This window comes from Myotis nattereri (assembly GCF_964212035.1).
Source record: "Myotis nattereri genome assembly, chromosome: 3".
Taxonomy (NCBI): Eukaryota; Metazoa; Chordata; class Mammalia; order Chiroptera; family Vespertilionidae; genus Myotis; species Myotis nattereri.
In genome coordinates, this window is record NC_138077.1 from 211338153 (window position 1) to 211355404 (window position 17252).

Genomic DNA, 17252 nt, shown 5'->3' on the forward strand with positions numbered 1-17252 from the left:
GGTGATTCTGATGCCTCTTAGAACCGGGAACAAGCAGGCCTTTGCAGACCTGGTCTTTCCTGACCCTGCAGGGATCCACCCACTCCTCCCAGATCCTGGCCTTTTCCCTATAGTCAAGCCTCTGGTCAGGGAGAGCTTACATTTTGGGAAACAAAAGAATTAGAGTGAGGGGAGCACCTCAATGACCTGAGAGGACAGACTCCAGAGGAAGGGTGTGTGGGTTGGGTTCAGGGGCATGTGGAGGGTGGGATGGGCGATGTGAGTTTAGAGAAACAGGTCTGGACTAGAGCAGGTGGGCTTGGGGGAGGAGTTTGGACTAGAGCAGGTGGGTTAAGGAGAGGAGTCTGGACTAGAGCAGGTGGGTTATGGGGAGGGGTCTGAACTAGAGCAGGTGATTTGGGGAGGGGTCTGGACTAGAATAGGTGGGCTTGGGGGAGGAGTCTGGACTAGAGCAGGTGGGTTTGGGGAGGGGTCTGGACTAGAGCAGGTGGGTTTGGGGGAGGGTCTGGACTAGAGCAGGTGGATTTGGGGAGGGTCTGGACTAGAGCAGGTGGGTTTGGGGGAGGGGTCTGGACTAGAGCAGGTGGTTTGGGGAGGGGTCTGGACTAGAGCAGGTGGGCTTGGGGAAGGGTCTGGACTAGAGCAGATGGGTTTGGGGGAGGGGTCTAGACTAGAGCAGGTGGTTTGGGGGGGGTCTGGACTAGAGCAGGTGGGTTTGGGGGAGGGGTCTGGACTAGAGCAGGTGGTTTGGGGAGGGGTCTGGACTAGAGCAGGTGGGCTTGGGGGAGGAGTCTGGACTAGAACAGGTGAGCTTAGGGGAGGGGTCTGGACTAGAGCAGGTGGGCTTGGGGGAGGGGTCTGGACTAGAGCAGGTGGGTTTGGGGAGGAGTCTGGACTAGAGCAGGTGAGCTTAGGGGAGGGGTCTGGACTAGAGCAGGTGAGCTTGGGGGAGGAGTCTGGACTAGAACAGGTGGGTTTGGGGGAGGGGTCTGGACTAGAGCAGGTGGGCTTAGGGGAGGGGTCTGGACTAGAGCAGGTGGGCTTGGGGGAGGGTCTGGACTAGAGCAGGTGAGCTTAGGGGAGGGGTCTGGACTAGAGCAGGTGGGCTTGGGGGAGGGTCTGGACTAGAGCAGGTGGGTTATGGGGAGGGGTCTGGACTAGAGCAGGTGGGCTTAGGGGAGGGGTCTGGACTAGAGCAGGTGGGCTTGGGGAAGGGTCTGGACTAGAGCAGGTGGGTTTGGGGGAGGGGTCTGGACTAGAGCAGGTGGGTTTGGGGGAGGGTCTGGACTAGAGCAGGTGGGTTTGGGGGAGGGGTCTGGACTAGAGCAGGTGTGTTAAGGGGTGGGGTCTGGCCTGGAGAAGAGCTGGTGTGTAGAACCCGAGTTGTGACCCCACAGATGCTAACTTTGGTGCCCTGTGTGTGGACGTTGTCCTGGCGCTCAGGTGGGGAGGAGAGGTGCGATGCTTCAGGTTTTGCAGATGAAGAAACAGGAGTGGGTGTGCAGGGACTCGCCCTGCGTCACAAAGTAGGCCAGGTCAGGCCCAGAACCAGGTTCCAGGGTCCCAGCGTCCACAGAGGCTGCCCAAGCCCAGGCAGGGCCCTCAATGGCTGGTCAGGAGGCCCGCCCCTGCTGGGAGCCCGCTGCATGCTCCCTGGTGTGCCCCTCGTCCTGGCAGCCTGGGTGCCTGGTGATGTGCTGTCAGCTGGGAGGCCAAGCCTGGAGCCCAATTTGGCTGCTGACTCCTTGGTGGATCAGGGCTGCTGTCCCCATGGCAACCCGGGTCTTGCTATCTCTGGGTAAAAGCCATCCCCTGGGAACTTTGGGCATCAGAGCTGAGATCTATAGAACCCGGGTTCCTAGGCTACAGCTGCTATAAACAGTGAGTGCCACCCACTGGGCAGAGTGTGTCTGGGAGGAGGCCTCACCTGAGGCGGCGCTAGAGCCCCGTCCCGTCCCGTCCCCGTGGAAACTTTCCCCGTGGAGGAGCAGCTGAGACCTGTTGGTCCAGGAGCCTTGCTTCCTGGCTCCTCTCTGCAGAGCCGGTAGCTGAGCTGCTGCCGTGCTGAGTGGCGGGTGGCAGACTGTAGTTCAGTGATGGCGAACCTATGACACGCGTGTCAGAGGTGACACGCGAACTCATTGTTTTGGTTGATTTTTCTTTGTTAAATGGCATTTAAATATATAAAATAAATATCAAAAATAGAAGTCTTTGTTTTACTATGGTTGCAAATATCAAAAAATTTCTCTATGTGACACGGCACCAGAGTGAAGTTAGGGTTTTTCAAAATGCTGGCACGCCGAGCTCAAAAGGTTCGCCATCACTGCTCTAGTTGGTGTTGACAGCAAGACAATGAGGTCATTGGGTGAAGAGGTGCCACACCCAGAAATCATGGCAGAGAAGGGGACAGAGTGGAGGCGTGTGGTCATGGTCCCTCTTTGGCCGGTGGCTGTGAGCGTGGAGGGTGTCCCGGGCCCGGCAGGTTGGGCTCCCTGGACGGCTTTGAAGCATTAGCCGAAGGGAACCCCTCCACTGTCTCCTGCCCCCCCGCAGTGTGGGAATTGGAGACTGGGGCTTCAGTTTGTATTTCTGAGTTTCTTGGGCCCCAGTGCAAGCATGTCAAACTCAAAGGCTAACACAGGCCACATAAGGTTTAAGTTTATGTGGGCCACAGAAAAACAAAAGCTTCCATTTTCATAGAAATCAGGTTTATTTTGAAAAGCATAGTATAAAGAAAAGCACAAGAGCAATGATAAGATTAATGCTTTCTTCCTGACACTTGGCATCTCTTCTCTGCTACTACTTTCCTACTCGGGGAAATCTTGTTCGCAGGGATTACTTTCAAAACTGACCGCAGGCGAATGTCAGTAATTCTGGATCTGACAGGAGACGTCTTTCCTTTCATAACTGTAATAACTGCTCACCCGTTATATTGGCTGGGCCGCAGACATATTCACTGTGGGCCGCGAGTTTGACATGCTTGCCCCAGTGGTTTACCCTCATTAGGAAGGCGTTAGGCCCCTTCGAGGTCAGGAGGTCAAGAGGCCCCAGCACATGTGACCCTGGAGGAGCCCTGGGAAGCCCTGCAAGCAGGGGTGCCGGGTTTCAGAGAGGCCCCTGTCCCCAGAGCGCATGGCCGTGGGAGCTGGGCCTGGAGGAGCCCCTGGCTCCACATCGGGTGATGTGGGCGCCCCCACCCACGGCTGGTGGCGCTTCTGGGAGTAGCCCCTTTCCCCGGGACATCTGTACAGGGCTGGGTCCGGGACTGTGGGGCCCGGGCCAGCCTCCGGTGGGAGCTGAACCCGGCATCTTGCACCTTGTGTCAGTTTCTGGCTAGGGTTGCTCGGGGCTGCTTTCTCTCTCCCTTCCACCTGTGAGCCAGCTCTGCGCGGGGCAGTGCAGGGTCCGGAGCTGGGAGAGCTCTGGGGTCCCCTTGTCCCCCTGCCGCCCGGTGGAACGGCAGGAACTGCACTGTCACAGACGGCTGGGAGGCCTGTCCCTTCCTCCCTCGCTGGGCCCTCTGTGGTCGCTCCTGGGGAGGGAGGATGGAGTTGGGAGCTGCCTAGTCTGCCCTGGGGCCCCAGCCCAGCTCTTGGTGAGCCCCAGACTTGGTGCTTTTCCAGGACGGAGTTCTGAGCCCCTAGAAAAGGGCGAGGTCTCCACTAGGGTTTACGGCCACATCTGAGACACAGAGGCTGTGAGTACCATCACTCCACCCATCGGCCTCAGGGCCGCGCCATCTTCCTGTACCTTCCTGTTCTTCATCCACCATCACGGACCCAGTTCTCACATGTGGCTGACAGGGGTATGTTCTCACAATTCCGGACACAGATTGAGGCGCCTCGTGTATTGATGGAAAGACCTTTGAAAGACTTCAACTTAGAGTCTCAACTGTCTGAGCGCCTTGTGGGCTTTCTCCAAACCACACTGCCTCCTGGGCCAGCATCCTGCAGTGAGCTGGGCTTCCTGATGGCCACGTGTAGCTCCCGGTCGTCAGCTGGGCCCTGGGCCCAGGCTGGTGCTGGGGTGTGGAGCCGGATCCGGGCTTTCCATGCTGCTGTTGTGAATTCATCCCGAGCTTGAAACAGACCAGCTCCCCATTGTCTGTCTCCCGCCCCCGGCTCCGGGCCAGCTTCCCTTTCACAAGCTTCTGCATAGCTGTCATTTTTCTCTCCCCAGTCACTTGACTGGACTCTGTTAAAGGGGCAAAGCTGGCATTGGGCGTGGGCTGAGATGGCCCACTGCGTGCCCTGCCCTGGTTCAGAGCTGTGCCCTCAGCAGGGCCTTGGCCCTGCTTTCCATAGCAGTTGAGCCACGGGACGGGAAGGTGTCTGGCAGGCAGCAGCCAGGGCAGGGGGCGGGGCATGGGACAGGTGTGGGGGCAGGGCCACCCCCAGGGCGGCATTCTGGGTTCCATGCTGAATTTTCTTCAAGGCGCCCGAGGGCAGCTTTGATGTTGTTTTTTAAATCCCAGCTTTGGTTCCATTCTCTTTGGTCAGAGGATGTAATTATTTTATGTTGCTTTTTTCAGTTTGCTCGTATTTTTTTAGTATTTTTGTATAGCACAGGTGTGATGAGTATCTGTAGCCATATGAGATCCTGGTCTGCAGTTCTTTCCTTTGCTGTCTTGTCTGGTTCTGGCTCTCTTTGTCCCGGTGGGAAGGGACGAACAGGAGCTCTGAGCCCGGGTGCAGACAGTGTCGGCAGAAGTGCCCACATGGTGGACGGCCTCACCTGTAAAGGGGGGAGGAAGCCTAGCCAGCCGCCTGGAGGCAGTGGGAGGGGCTGCTGGCCTCTTTGCAGTGTCTTCCTGTTCTGAGCCCCATGACTCCACACAGTGGGAGCACCCACGGAAGACACCACATGCTGATCATCTCTGAGGTCCCTTGTGGCTCTAAAGCTCGGACAGCTTGACTCATGGGAACTCACTGAGCAGCTCACCCACCCTGCTAGGTAACCCCCAAATCCCTTGGAGAAAAGGGGAGGGAAAGGTGTATCCTCGCCGAGGGGCCTGCTGATGGTGGGTGCCAGGCCACCTGATAGAATGGAGAGGCTGGGGACACACCCTGGGCAGCTGGGGTGTCAGGGACCCTGCGCCTGGGTCTGGGCTCCTCCAGGGAGCAGTGGCCATTGCCTCTGCCGACTCCATCCCTCCTGGGGCAGCCTGTTTGTGTGACTGCAGCTCAGGGCCCTGTGAGGAAGCCCCCGAGGCAGGCCAGGGAAGAGGAGTGTCTGCCACTGCTCAGCGAGCCAGGCTTCCCGTGCGGACAACGCCCCTCCAGTGGTCTCCCGCCAGCCCCCACTGATGAGGAGCTGGGGAGGCGGCCTGGGGAAGGCTGGCATCTGTTAGGTAGCAGCTCAGCTGCCATGCAGGGTATGATGTAATCCTGGACTCTGTGGTTGCTAGGAAAATTCTGCGTGGTCCTGGGACTGAGGCGAGAACAGAATGTCCCCGAGAAGACAGGGAGGATTTGCAGGGCCTCCCAAGCCAAGGAGCCCCATCCCCAGGAGTCAGACGATCTGAGCTCCTCTAGACCTTATTCCCCTTTTCAGGGTGCGCTGTCAGAGCCCCATCAAGGCAGGTGGGTGGTGACAGCACCTGTGCTCTGGTGCCAATGGAAGGCGCATTTCTGGATGATCCAGCCTTGTGGGCGGGCCCTCCTTCTGCAGAGCCCGCCCCTGGTGGGTGCCCCCTCCCTTGTCCCCAGGCAGCCAGGTAGGAAGGAGGTCAGCTGGCGACTGCCAGTGAAGGAGAGGGTGCCCTGAGGTGGGGAAGCGGCCAGCACCGTGCCTGGGGGCGGAAGCCGGTTCACAGCCAGTTCCATGCGCCTCCCACACCGCTCCCCTTCAGTGGCCTTTCTGTGCTGCTGTTCCAGGCCACCCTCCCGGGAGAGCTCCTCCAGTTAGCACAGAGGAGAAATACGCCGATTCTGGGCGCAGCCAAGAGCCGTCCTTTAGAAAAAGGGGGGGAATGTGGCAGGACTCAGGGAGGGCCAGGGCCAGAGGCGCGGGGGACCCCGGTCCCCTCACCTGCCCTGCAGGGTCTGCCGCTAAGTCAGCTCCTTCCGCCCAGCACCTCTGGGTGGGAGGCAGGTCAGGGTTCCAGGCACTTTCCCTCCCTCTCCTGCCGTTTTTGGCTGCATGTCAGAGCCTGCCTTATGGAAAACAAGACAAAGGAAGTGATTTCATGAGTGCCTGGGCCAGATTCTCAAGTCCATGGTTAAAAACAGCAGCAATAAAGATTATGGCCGTTATCTGTCTCCTATGGAGCCAGACCGCCTGCTCCTTGGAACAGGTGTTGGGTTTGGGCAAAGAGGCCTGGCTCGTAGAAACCATAATGAGCAAGGTCCTCCGAAGGGATCAAGACAAGAGTCTTAGGAAGAAAAGGGGAGGTTCCGAAGGGCCTGACTGTGGCGGCTTTGGAGCGACGGGTGTGAGCAGAGCCCTGCTCCAGCAGCAGCCCTGGGTTCTCACACTTACCTCCTCGCTGTGCAGCCTTCAGCAGGCCCGAGCCTCACCCCTTCCCCTTTCAGCCCGCAGCCCCCCAGCCCTGCAGCCGGTTGCAGTCATATCCCCTGGCCAGGCTGCAGGGGAGGCCTGAGGGGAGGTGGGCTTCCTGGGAAGCACCTGAGGCCACAGCCTCCTTGCCTCATCCCAGGTTGCCCCCGGTGCCAGAGGCCCATGCAGCAAGTCTCTTCCGCTTGTCTCCAGGTGCAGAGGACGTGGTGATGGCGTTTTCCAGGTCGGAGACAGAGGACCGGAGGCAGTAGCTACGAATCCCAGGGAACATCCTGAAAGCTGGCACCGGCCAAGAGATCTGTGTGGACCTCGTCTGGCTGAGTGGCAGCGGGTCACCTTCCCCATTCCCCCTCTTCACCCCACCCACCCCACCCCACCCCACGGCCACTCAGCAGGGCTGGCATCGAGGAAAACACCGGTTGTGCAGTTGTGATTGGCTTCAAGGGACGGACTCATGATTGGCTTCAGGAAGAAACCTTTTTATTTTTAAATCTTGACCAACGGAAACCTTTTATTTTTATTTCTGACTCTTATTTTTTAAATTTGCGCCTCGGGTACATGGCTTCCCAGGAAGCTCTCCGAGCTCTGGTGCTTTCTTTATTTAGGTCACTTTTTAGGAACGTGAAGAGGTCTGATTGGCTGCTCAGACTCGAAAAGGATGTTGATTGGCTGGCTAACGGGAAACGATTTTTTTTCTTGAATGGCTGCAGGTGTTCTGCTGATAGCAACAGCTTCTCTCTCGAATGCTGAATACAGGGTTTGGGACATTGGTTGTTATATTTGACTTGAAAAAAAAAGAAAGAAACCAAGTGCGCTTTGCAATATTTATTACACAGCTGGCTGCTTTCACGTGTTTCGTTTGTGTTTGCATTTGATTGTGTGTTTGGTTTCCCATTGGCTCCCCCATGACTCCCGTTGCTCTGCCCCTCACCCCCCACCCCCCACCCCTTCTGCTGCACACAGTCCCTCTGCAGCCCGGGTCCACCTGGAAGGTGCATTTGCCTTAATGACCACCCCTGACTCCACCAGTAAGGGGATCTCAAGGACCCCAAACAGCATCCGCAGCTGCAAAATGGGACCCCCAAGGTGGTCTGTGTTGTCCTGAAGGAGCAGCGGGAGCTGAGCGGTGACCGGCCATTAGCCAGGATTTATGTGCATCACTTCCAGGCTGGCGGCCGGCCAGCTTCCCTGGACAAGAATGGAAGGCCCGCTGCGCCGGGCCTCCCGCCTGAGCCTGACCGAGCTGAGCAGAGGCTGCACCAGGCAGCTCTGTCGAATCCATTCTCTGCGTCTGCTTCCTGAGGCCTCCTCTGGGGGTCCTCCTGGAAAGGGCAGGAGCTGCTCCCCCAGCTATGAGACCCAACAGTGTCTGCCCAGGAGCCCGGAACCCACACAAAGACCACAGCTTGACGCATGAAGCCTGCGAGTCCTTTGCCTCCAATCACCCACCCCTGACCGCCCCCAGTCAGGCTCCCCAAGTGTCTGCTGCTGGACGGTGGGTCCCGGCCAGCACTCCGGTTCTCTCATCCGGCCTGTGCCTCTCGGTACACGTCCTTCCCAAAGGCCCCTCTGCATCAGCCTGGAAGGGAGGCGTCTTTTCCGGAGGGCTTCAATGAGCACGGCCCACAGCCTGTCCTCAGCCCCGGCCCAAAGCTCATGGCAGAGCCAGGTCTTTGAATGGCTGCAGGCACCCCAGTCTTCCCAGCTGCCCTCCCCCTTCCCTGAGGCAGCCTGCCCTTCTCCCCTCTCCTCTCACAGGATGCCACCTGGGGAGGAGGAAGAAGATGCAGGCCCAGGATGGGGAAGCCGCCCCTCCCCCTAAGGTAGACGCCCAGCCTTGCTCAGGAGCCCAGAGCCAGAGCAGACTCAGCCACATTTCCCCTTCTCAGGGCTTGGGGTTGCTGTGGAGCACAGGGGCCGAATGTTGGTGTCCTAGGCCTGAGCCTGGGAGAGCCCTATGGTTTGGGGGGGCCGTATCGGGAGGGGGGTACCCTGTGCTGATCTTGCCCCAGAAGCAGGACTCAAGTGTCAGAGTGTCATGACCTAAACACCGTGTCCTCCTCCACGCACAGGCCCCTGGCCCTGGTTAGTGGACCATTAACTGCAAAGGCCATTAATCCCCAGGGACGAGGACTGTGGGGACCCCACCAGGGGCCTCAGAGCATCTGCCTCCCGGGGGAAGGAAGACGCCTGTGTGAGAACACACAAACACACTCTCCGCTCAGTGGTCTGCAGCTCCAGCGGAGCCCCTGGGGAAAGGTGAGTTCTCCAGCCCCCTCTGCTGTCAGGTGTGGATGCCGCCCGCTCTCTTTGTACCTGTTGCTCCCGGGAAGGGTCCATGTCCTGGTCGATGGTGTGTTCTCCACCCCAGCCCGTCCTTGTCAAGGTCCTGGGGCTCCCTCTTGTAACAGCGATTGCCCTGATCTGTCTCATCTTCTGAAGAAAAGTGAAAGTGTTGCCGTGGCTTCTTGTTTCAACTAAAAATATACCTGTCGGAGAAAAAAATTAGCAATAAAGATGTTTAATGCCTTGGTGCGTGAGCGGAGCTGTCTCCCTCGGCAAAGGGTGCATTGCTGACTTCCCCGCATCCCTGGGCTGCGGGGCCCTCCCTCCCCAAGGAGGGCCTTGGAGGGTGGGAACACGAGTTCGCTAGTGAGTTGTCTGGGACCTGGAGTGGAGCTCAGGTTTGGAAGAGGTTCCAGGTCTACCCCGCCTGGCTGCCAGGGCCGTGGGAAGGCTGAGCACCCCCATTTGACCTGGAGATTCCAACTGTCGTCCTGGATTAGACCGAGGTCAGGAAGCTTCAGAGCTGGTGAGCGGACACTGAGCATCCCCTAGGTGTGGAGGCCCTTCCATTCTAGACACTCCAGCACCCTGTGCGAGGCGGTGGTTCTCAGAATGCTTGTGACAAAAGCCCGACCAGCACATCCGCCCCTTGCATCATTCCAGAAACGGAGTATCTACCGGTGCTCAGGTGTGATCCAAGTTTGGAAGCTGAAATCATTTCTGCTTTAGGAATTTTTGCTTTGGAAGCATGTTCCAGAATTTTTCATTTCTACTTTTTTTTTTTTTTTTTGCTAATTACTTAGACTCACTACTTCTATTTCCTTTTCAAAGAGTTTCACTGGGCGCTACATGCTCGGGTTGATGGAATATGGTGGCAGGTGCACGATTCCATCATTTGATCTTAGTGTCGAGGAAAACGGGGTTGTCTAGCAGCCAGGCAGTGGCCAGAGGAGTGAGTCCCCGCTGCAGCATCTCTGAAGAGGGCTTGCCCCATCTTTGCTTGAATAACCGGGGAACTCACGACCTCACAAGGTAATGCATTCCATCTGCAGGCGTCCATCCTTATCTTAAGTTTCTCTGTAACTTCCTTTTCCAGGAAGGAGCTTAGTTATGGGAAGGAAGACAGCTATGTTAACCAGAAATGACAGAGGCGCCTATCAAGGGCTCACATGAGGTGTAAACACCCCCACTCCGCGCCAGTGTTCTTTTTTTAAAATATTTTTATTGGTTTCAGAGAGGAAGGGAGAGGAACAGAGAGACAGAAACATCAATAACAGAGAAACATCAATGATCGGCTGCCTCCTGCACGCCTCCTACTGGGGATCGAGCCCACAACCCGGGCATGTGCCCTGGACCTATATCGAACCTGGGACCCTGCAGTTCGCAGGCCGATGCTCCATCCACTGAACCACACTGGCCAGGGCCACCCCAGTGTTCCGAGAGGCACTGTTGGTAGCTAACCTTGGAGTTAAGGGCTCTCCTCATCTGGGCCATTGAGCAGAGAGGGAGGGGCTGGCTGGCCTGTCCTACCTGCCCAGCCCCCATGGAGACCATGGGACTGGTGCTGAGGGAGGGGCCCTGCCAGAGCTATCTGACTCCCTGGCCTCGGGAATTAGACAACTGGGACACCTCAGCAGGCAAATGGAAGCCCGGGGGGGTGGGGGGTGGGGGGGGTAGTGCTGGGTCTTCCCGGGTCCCTCAGCCCACGCAGCAGGCAACCTCCTGGGCCCACCTTCCTAGTGCAGATGCATGGCCAGTGATGACGCCCACGCAGGATTGGGACTGCCCAGGCCCCAGACCGCTGGGGGCCAGGCTGAGCCTGGGGGAGGCCGGGATGGGCTGAGGATGGAGGCAGGGCACCCTGCCTTTTGCTGGTGTTTCCCAACCCTGGCGGGGAGGGAGGTGGAGAATGAATGAAGTGCTTCATCTCCCTGTTCCCACAGGTGAATAGCAGCGGTGAGAATCCAGGCTGCTCCGGCCTTTGAACAGCGAGGGCCCTTTGTAGCAGCGAAAACGATCCCTCCACGGCCCCTGGTTCAGTGGTGGGGGCAGGAGCCAGCTTCCCAGCCTCGCAGGAGCTCTGTGGGCCCCAGGGGACCCCGCCACCACCCACCTGCGCTGCCTTCCTGGCCGGTCCTCTCTCTCCTCTCTCCCTGACCCCTCTCACTGTGGCTCATGGCCACCCACCCCTCTTCCTTTCCTGGAGGGTGAAATACGCCCAGACTAACTCTGAGTCCCTGTTTAAAATACGCTCCTCTGTCCAATGAAGGAGCTTTCTCTTCTGGGGAGACAGCTGGGTGTTTAGGAAATTTGGGGGGCTTGGGGGACCATGGCTGCGAGTCCTAATTTAAAGGAAGGCCTCCTCAGAGGCAAGGGCAGTGAAAGGCTTTCTGAGTACCAGCCAGAACCTCACTTTCACTTTCCTCCAAGAGGTTGGAACCACACCGTCACAGATGGTTCTCAGGGACGGTTTCCCAGGCCTGCGGGCAGGGAGGCCGGGAGAGGGAGAGAGAGAGAGAGAGAGAGAGAGAGAGACAGACAGACACTGCTGCTGGGAGCTGAGCCCCACACACAGGCCTCTCACCGAGTCCCAGGGAAGCAGCGGGGTGTGCCCAGGTGGCCTCTGTTTGCACACCTGTGGGAGCCCCCACCCCCACTGCACAGCCCCAGGTGTGACCTCAGACTCAGAGCCTCTGAGAGTTCCCGCCTCCTGGCCCTTGGCCTTGGCCGTGGAAGGAGGTGGGTTTTCATCAACATCATTTATTTACTTATTATTTATAAATCGCCACCCGAGGTTATGTATTTTTTAAATTGATTTTAGAGAGAGTGGAAAGGAGAGAGAGAAATAAAACCCATCCATGTAAGAGAAACATCATCGACCGTCTCTTATACGGACCCCAACCAGGGATCGAACCCGTGATCGTTTGGTGTATGGGACGATGCTCAGCCAACTGAGCCACATAGCCAGGGCCACAAACACCTATTTTTTTTTAAAACTTTTAAAAATGTTTTTATTTATTTTTAGAGAGAGAGAGGAAGGGAGGGGAATAGAGAGGTAGAAACATCAATGATAGAGAAACATCAATGATAGAGAATCATCATCAACCGACTGCCTCTTGCACACCCCCACTGGGGATCAAGCCCAAAACCTGGGTGTGTGCCCTGACCAGGAATCGAACCAGTGCCCTCTTGGTTCCTGGGTCAAAGCTCAACCACAGAGCCACACTGGCCGGGCCAAAAACATCTTTTATGCAGGTGTCTCCGTGCCCTGGTCTGAGGACAGCGAATGTGTACTGGCACTGCCTGTGTGCAGGTGCATCGCACTCCATATACACCCTCTTCAGTCATGTGGGATCTAAGTATGTGGTTTTACAGAAGAGAAAACGGGGGTTCCATCATTTGCCAGAGGTCAGTGAGGCGCAGCCAGGACTTGGGCCCAGGTTGTTAACAGAAGGGAGAGGGTGGGGGTGAAGGGTCAATCCTGGATCACTGGGCTGCCCAGCACCCTCTCCCTGGCCAGCTCTGTGACCCCAGGACCAGTCTGGTATTTGGTCCTGTTCTCAAGCCCCATCCGGTCCCATTGTAGTAGGTTATTAACAAATATTTGTCAGATGGGTTAACCCTCTGATGGGGTTAACTCGGGGCCACCCGTCCTCTCCCCAGTGAAGCTGCTGCCCTCCCACTGGCCCCGGTGGGGACCGGGCAGTCCTCCAGGCTAAGCTGGTTTTTCTAGAATAAGCTGCTCTTCCACTTTGTACAACTCTTCCTGTTCACAGCTGGCACCTGGCCATCCCACCTGGAGGCACACCTGCCCCCCCACAGAGGGCAGCCACAGCCCTGCCCTCCTGTGACCTTGTACCCTTGGGCAGGTCTCGGCCTTACTTCTCTTATCTGTAAAGTGGGAATGATGATAAAAACAATTGTGCCTTTGCCAAAGTCTACACAAAAAATGCTTTGAACCCAGTAAAACCCTGGTCAAACGTTACTTGATCCTGACCCTGATTTAGGCTGTTTGCTCTCACAGTATAAATCTCCATGGGAGACAAATCTTCATGGGAGACTCTGGGAACGGAGTCTGGACCTGCCATTTGGCAGCTGTGTGATTTAGGACAAATTATTTCTTGGAAAAAAAGGGGGAAAACAGGAGCACCGCATCAGGCTGTTGCTGAGAATTAATGAGATGATGCATACGACAAGGTGGCCAGCACATATGGTCATCATTAGGTCACCACGATGGAGCCCCCCATCCTCTCTGCTATGTCATTCAGAGCAAGGCCTTGTCTGCACTCCTGGCTGCCGGCGGGGCAGGGGCACAGCGCCAGGTGCAGCCAGGTGCTGCTTAAACGCTTTTTGATGAGGATGAAAAGCTGAGATGATCCCTGACAGAAGCCTCCTGCTCCCCACCCCCACCCCTGGGCCTCCCTCTCTGCTAAGCAGCTTTGCCTGGGGGAAGGGCCAGAGCTGAGGGGTCTGGACAGGCAGGGAGGGGCCTTGCAGAGCCTGGGGTGGGCGGCCTGTGTTCTAGGGACCCTCCTTCTTGCGATTAAACTCCAAATAGAATCAGAGCCAGCCAGGGAAGGGGATAAAATTAAATCCTTGATCATGATCAAGTGGTTTAAAAAAAACCATCACTCAGAGGCACCTTCCCACTGGAGCCGCCTCTGCCAGCAACAGGAGGACAGGGAGCTGCTGGGCCCTGAGCCCCGAGTGCCAGCACCCTCCCCTCCTCCCTCCCTGCCCCTCCTTCGCCCACTCCCCAGGGCCTGAGGGTCCTTCTCCTACTCCCTTCCCTTCTTGCCCAAAGTCCAGCAGATCTGGGACAAAGCCCCTAAATGCCTCTTGGTGTGATGGCTGCCCTGGGCTCAGAGCTACCAGACCTGGGTTCGAATACAGGCTTTGCCAGTTCCGTGCCTGCCTGAGGCCAGGCAATGGAGGATGTACTGGCTGGAGAGGATTTCAAAACAATAGAACTGACTCAAAGTCTGGTTTCCTATTTCTTTGTCTCCGTGCACCAGCAACGCTAACCCCGGGGCTGCCCCCAAGCTTTGACCTCCCCTTAGGCTGGAGCCTTGCTTCAAGGGCAACAGTCCGGGATGTAGGTGGGCTGTGGCTGTGGCTGGGAGGGGACTGATGCCCACCTGGGCAAAGGGTCTCCCAGGCCGGGCTCTGGCGCCCCTGCGCCCCACCCCAGCCTCACCTGCCGCCCTGGTCTCTCCAAGGCAAGCCCCAGGGACAGCAGGTGGCTGAGCTGCTGGCACCTGGCGCAGCAGAGCCTGTGGGGCGGGCAGGGAGGGAGGGCGGAGGTGTACCTTGGCTGGGGACCTAGGACGCGGACAGGAAACAATCCGGCGGTAAAAATAGTCCTTTGTTTGCTGTGGGCGCACATCCTCAGGGGCCTGTGTGGAAGAAAAACACCAGCGGCTGGGAGCCCTGGGAGCCGCAGCCAGCCAGGCGGCCAGGCAGAGGGCGGAGCTGTGCGTGGGGAGGGGGCCTGGCTGAGGGGGCCAACCTCCCCTCCGTTGTCTCCACAGATCATGCCACCCCCTTGGGCCAGCCCTGGCCAGGCCTACTGTGCAGGGCCCCTGGGTGCCCTCAGAAACACTCTGCCCCCAGCCCCCAGCCTGGGGGAGGTGGCTGCCCCTGCCCACCCACCCCCTGTTGCCGCTGACTGGCCCCTTTGGGAACTTGTCTTGGGGGTGGTGCAGCATCCCAGGGAAAGGCAGTCTGTGGACTTTTCTCTGGCAGATCACCCCGCACTCCACCTGGAGCTGCCGAGGCCGCAGAGAGGCCATACCCAGGAGGGGCAGCCTGGACTCCACCCTTAAGGTTTCTATGGGTCACCCATCTGTGCTCCCCCAGGTCTCCCCAGCTCCTGTGCCTGCTTCAGAGGTGAGCCCTGAGCTATCGGGCTGGCCCTCGGACCTCTGCAGACTTCCAGAGAGTTCACCCAGCCTGGGCACAGCACTGGGCCCCTGCGAGGCACTCAGCCAGTCTGAATGAGGGCCTACTGTGCGCACACTGGGCAGGCAGTGGCGAGAGGGACACAGACACGCCCTGTGGTGGCGGAGGCTGCTGAGGCCGCCCACCTGGAAATAGGCAAGGACAGTGCCGTGCTGTGCGGGGAAGAGAAAGCCCTTCAGGACTAGGTGGCCATGAGCTGGCGGCCCCAGCCCGCCTGCGAGGAGCTGCAGTGGCCAGAAGGGTCCCACAGAGCGTCCGTCCCGTCCCACAGAGCTCTTACGCCTGCCTGTGGGGCCCCCTTCTCCCTGCCACGGCCTGGCTCACCTGCGGTCAGGGCAGGTGGTGGCACAGGCCTGTGGGCCACCTGGGCCGTGGTCCCTGGCTCCTCCCCACAGTCAGACGGAGAGGAAAGCTGGAAACTGCTTCTGCAGAAGGAAACAGAACGTTCTGGGGGGACGTGTCGGAGCAAGCCCAGGACTCAGGCAGTTACCCACCCGCCTGCGGGCTCCCGCTGGGCTGGGGGAGCCGCTGCCAGCCCTCGCTCAGGCCTGCTCTTGCCCCCGTGTGGGCCGTGATCTATTCAGGGGAGGGCAGGAGGGGGCATCCTGGTACCTTGCCCTCCTCTGAGGTGCAGGGAGGAGGAGCTCCCGCTGGTGCTGGAAGCCCCAGAAGCTTAGGAGACTAAGCTCTCAGCAGAAGGGAAGCCGGCAGTGTGGGCGGGCGGGGGCATCGCAGGGAGCACCCGCCTCGGCCAGCGCCAGGGTCCCGCAGCCCACTCTGCCGCTGACCTGGGCACCTCCAGTCCCTGTGTCTGAGCCTCCGTTTCCCTGTAAACGGGGTGTGGCCATTGGTGCTGCTCCCGATTACTCCCAGCTCGGCCTTCTGGTGGAGTTCGCGGCCTCCTCCCCCTCTTTCCCGGTAAGTGTGGCCCTGACTGGCTTCGGCCAGAGAAGCCCGGGCAGAAGCGATGGCCCTGTCTGGTGGAGGGTTTCTGATCCGGGTGATGTTCCAGAGGCGCTGCCCATCCGACTGGGTGCTGGCGGAGCCCTGGCGTCCGTGAGGAGTGAGGACGTGTGTGCCCTGTGCCCGAGGGCCTGGGCCTGGTGTCCTGCAGCGTCCCCTGGTCTCTCCTGACCACTGGACTGCATCAGCGACTCGAGCCTCCGTGGCCGCCTGGCGTTTGGACTCTTGCTGTGTCGGAGAATTCTCTGTGGGCTCCCAGCCCACGGCTTCCCTGCAAGGCTGTGTCTGGGAGCCACTTGCTTTTCTGGGACCTGAGAGAACACAAGTCCCCACCTGGGACCCTGCAAGGCAGCGGCTGCCCTCTGCACTCAGGATAAAATCTCCCCGCCCGCTCGTGGGCAGCCCCAAGCCTCTGCGCCCTGGCCTCCTTTGGTCCCTCAGTCGTGCTGCGCCTGCCCCCTCCTCAGGGCTTCTGTGCTTGCTGTTCCCTCTGTCTGCACTGCTCTTCCACGCGGCTCAATTTCCCCATGTCAGCTCAAATGTCACCCCCGGTCTTAATCCATTCAGGTTGCGCTAACAAAATATCACAGACTTAGTGGCTTATAAGCAACATAAATTTATTTCTCACTAGAGGTCTGGTGTGCGAAATTCGTGCATGGGGGGGGGGGGGTATCCCACAGCCCAGCCTGCACCCTCTCCAATCTGGGACATCCCTCTCACAATCCAGAACTGCTGGCTCCTAACCACTCCCCTGCCAGCCTGATTGATGCCTAACTGCTCCCCTGCCACCAGATCACCCCCAACTGCCCTCCCCTGCTGGCCCAACCACCCCCCAACTGCCCTCCCCTGCCAGCCATCTCATGGCGGCCATCTTGTGATGACGTTGCGCAAGGGTGTGACGCCACCTAGGCTTTTATTATATTTCTTATAGTTCTGGAGGCTGGAAGTCCAAAATCAGGGTGCTGGCACAGCCAGGTTCCAGGAGGGCCCTTTTCCGGGTTGCAGACTGCCCTCTTCTTGCCGTGTTCTCGCCTGTGGAGGGGCCTAGGGAGCTCTGTGGGGTCTCTCTCAGAAGAGCACTAATCCCACATGTGAGGGCTCCACCTTCATGACCTAATCACCCCAAGGCCCCTCCTCCGAATACCATCATATGGGGGGCTGGGATTTCAGCACATGAACTTTGGGGGGGACACACTATTCAGATCCCAGCACTCCCTCAGCGAGTCTGACAACCACCTGTTTTGCTTTCATTTTCTGACATGCTCTTTCCTATTTTCCTGATTCATTTCTTTATCTGAAATAACCTTATTTAGGAATTTCTGCCTTCCCTTATTTATCTCTTATGCCTCACATTAGAACAGTGGTTCTCAACCGTGGCTGCACATTAGAATCACCTGGGAATCTTTTTAAAATCCTGATTTCTGGGCCTCATCCTCCGGAAATTCTGTTTCTTTGTTATGGGGTGGGGCCACAACATTAGTAACAAAGAAACAGAATTTCTGGAGGAAGAGGCCCAGAAATCA

At 58.2% G+C, this 17252-nt stretch overlaps 1 protein-coding gene across 4 annotated transcripts in view; it reads left to right on the forward strand.

Moving 5' to 3' along the window:
• CTNNBIP1 (catenin beta interacting protein 1) overlaps window positions 1–7357 on the forward strand; it is a 50047-nt gene extending 42690 nt beyond the window's left edge. For all 4 annotated transcript variants that reach the window (XM_081086803.1, XM_081086804.1, XM_081086805.1 and 1 more), the window contains one exon: window positions 6712–7357. In XM_081086803.1, coding sequence (XP_080942929.1) covers window positions 6712–6770 — 59 coding nt within the window. In that variant the 3' untranslated portion in view covers window positions 6771–7357. The remainder of the gene's footprint in view (window positions 1–6711) is intronic.
• Window positions 7358–17252: the final 9895 nt, after the last annotated feature.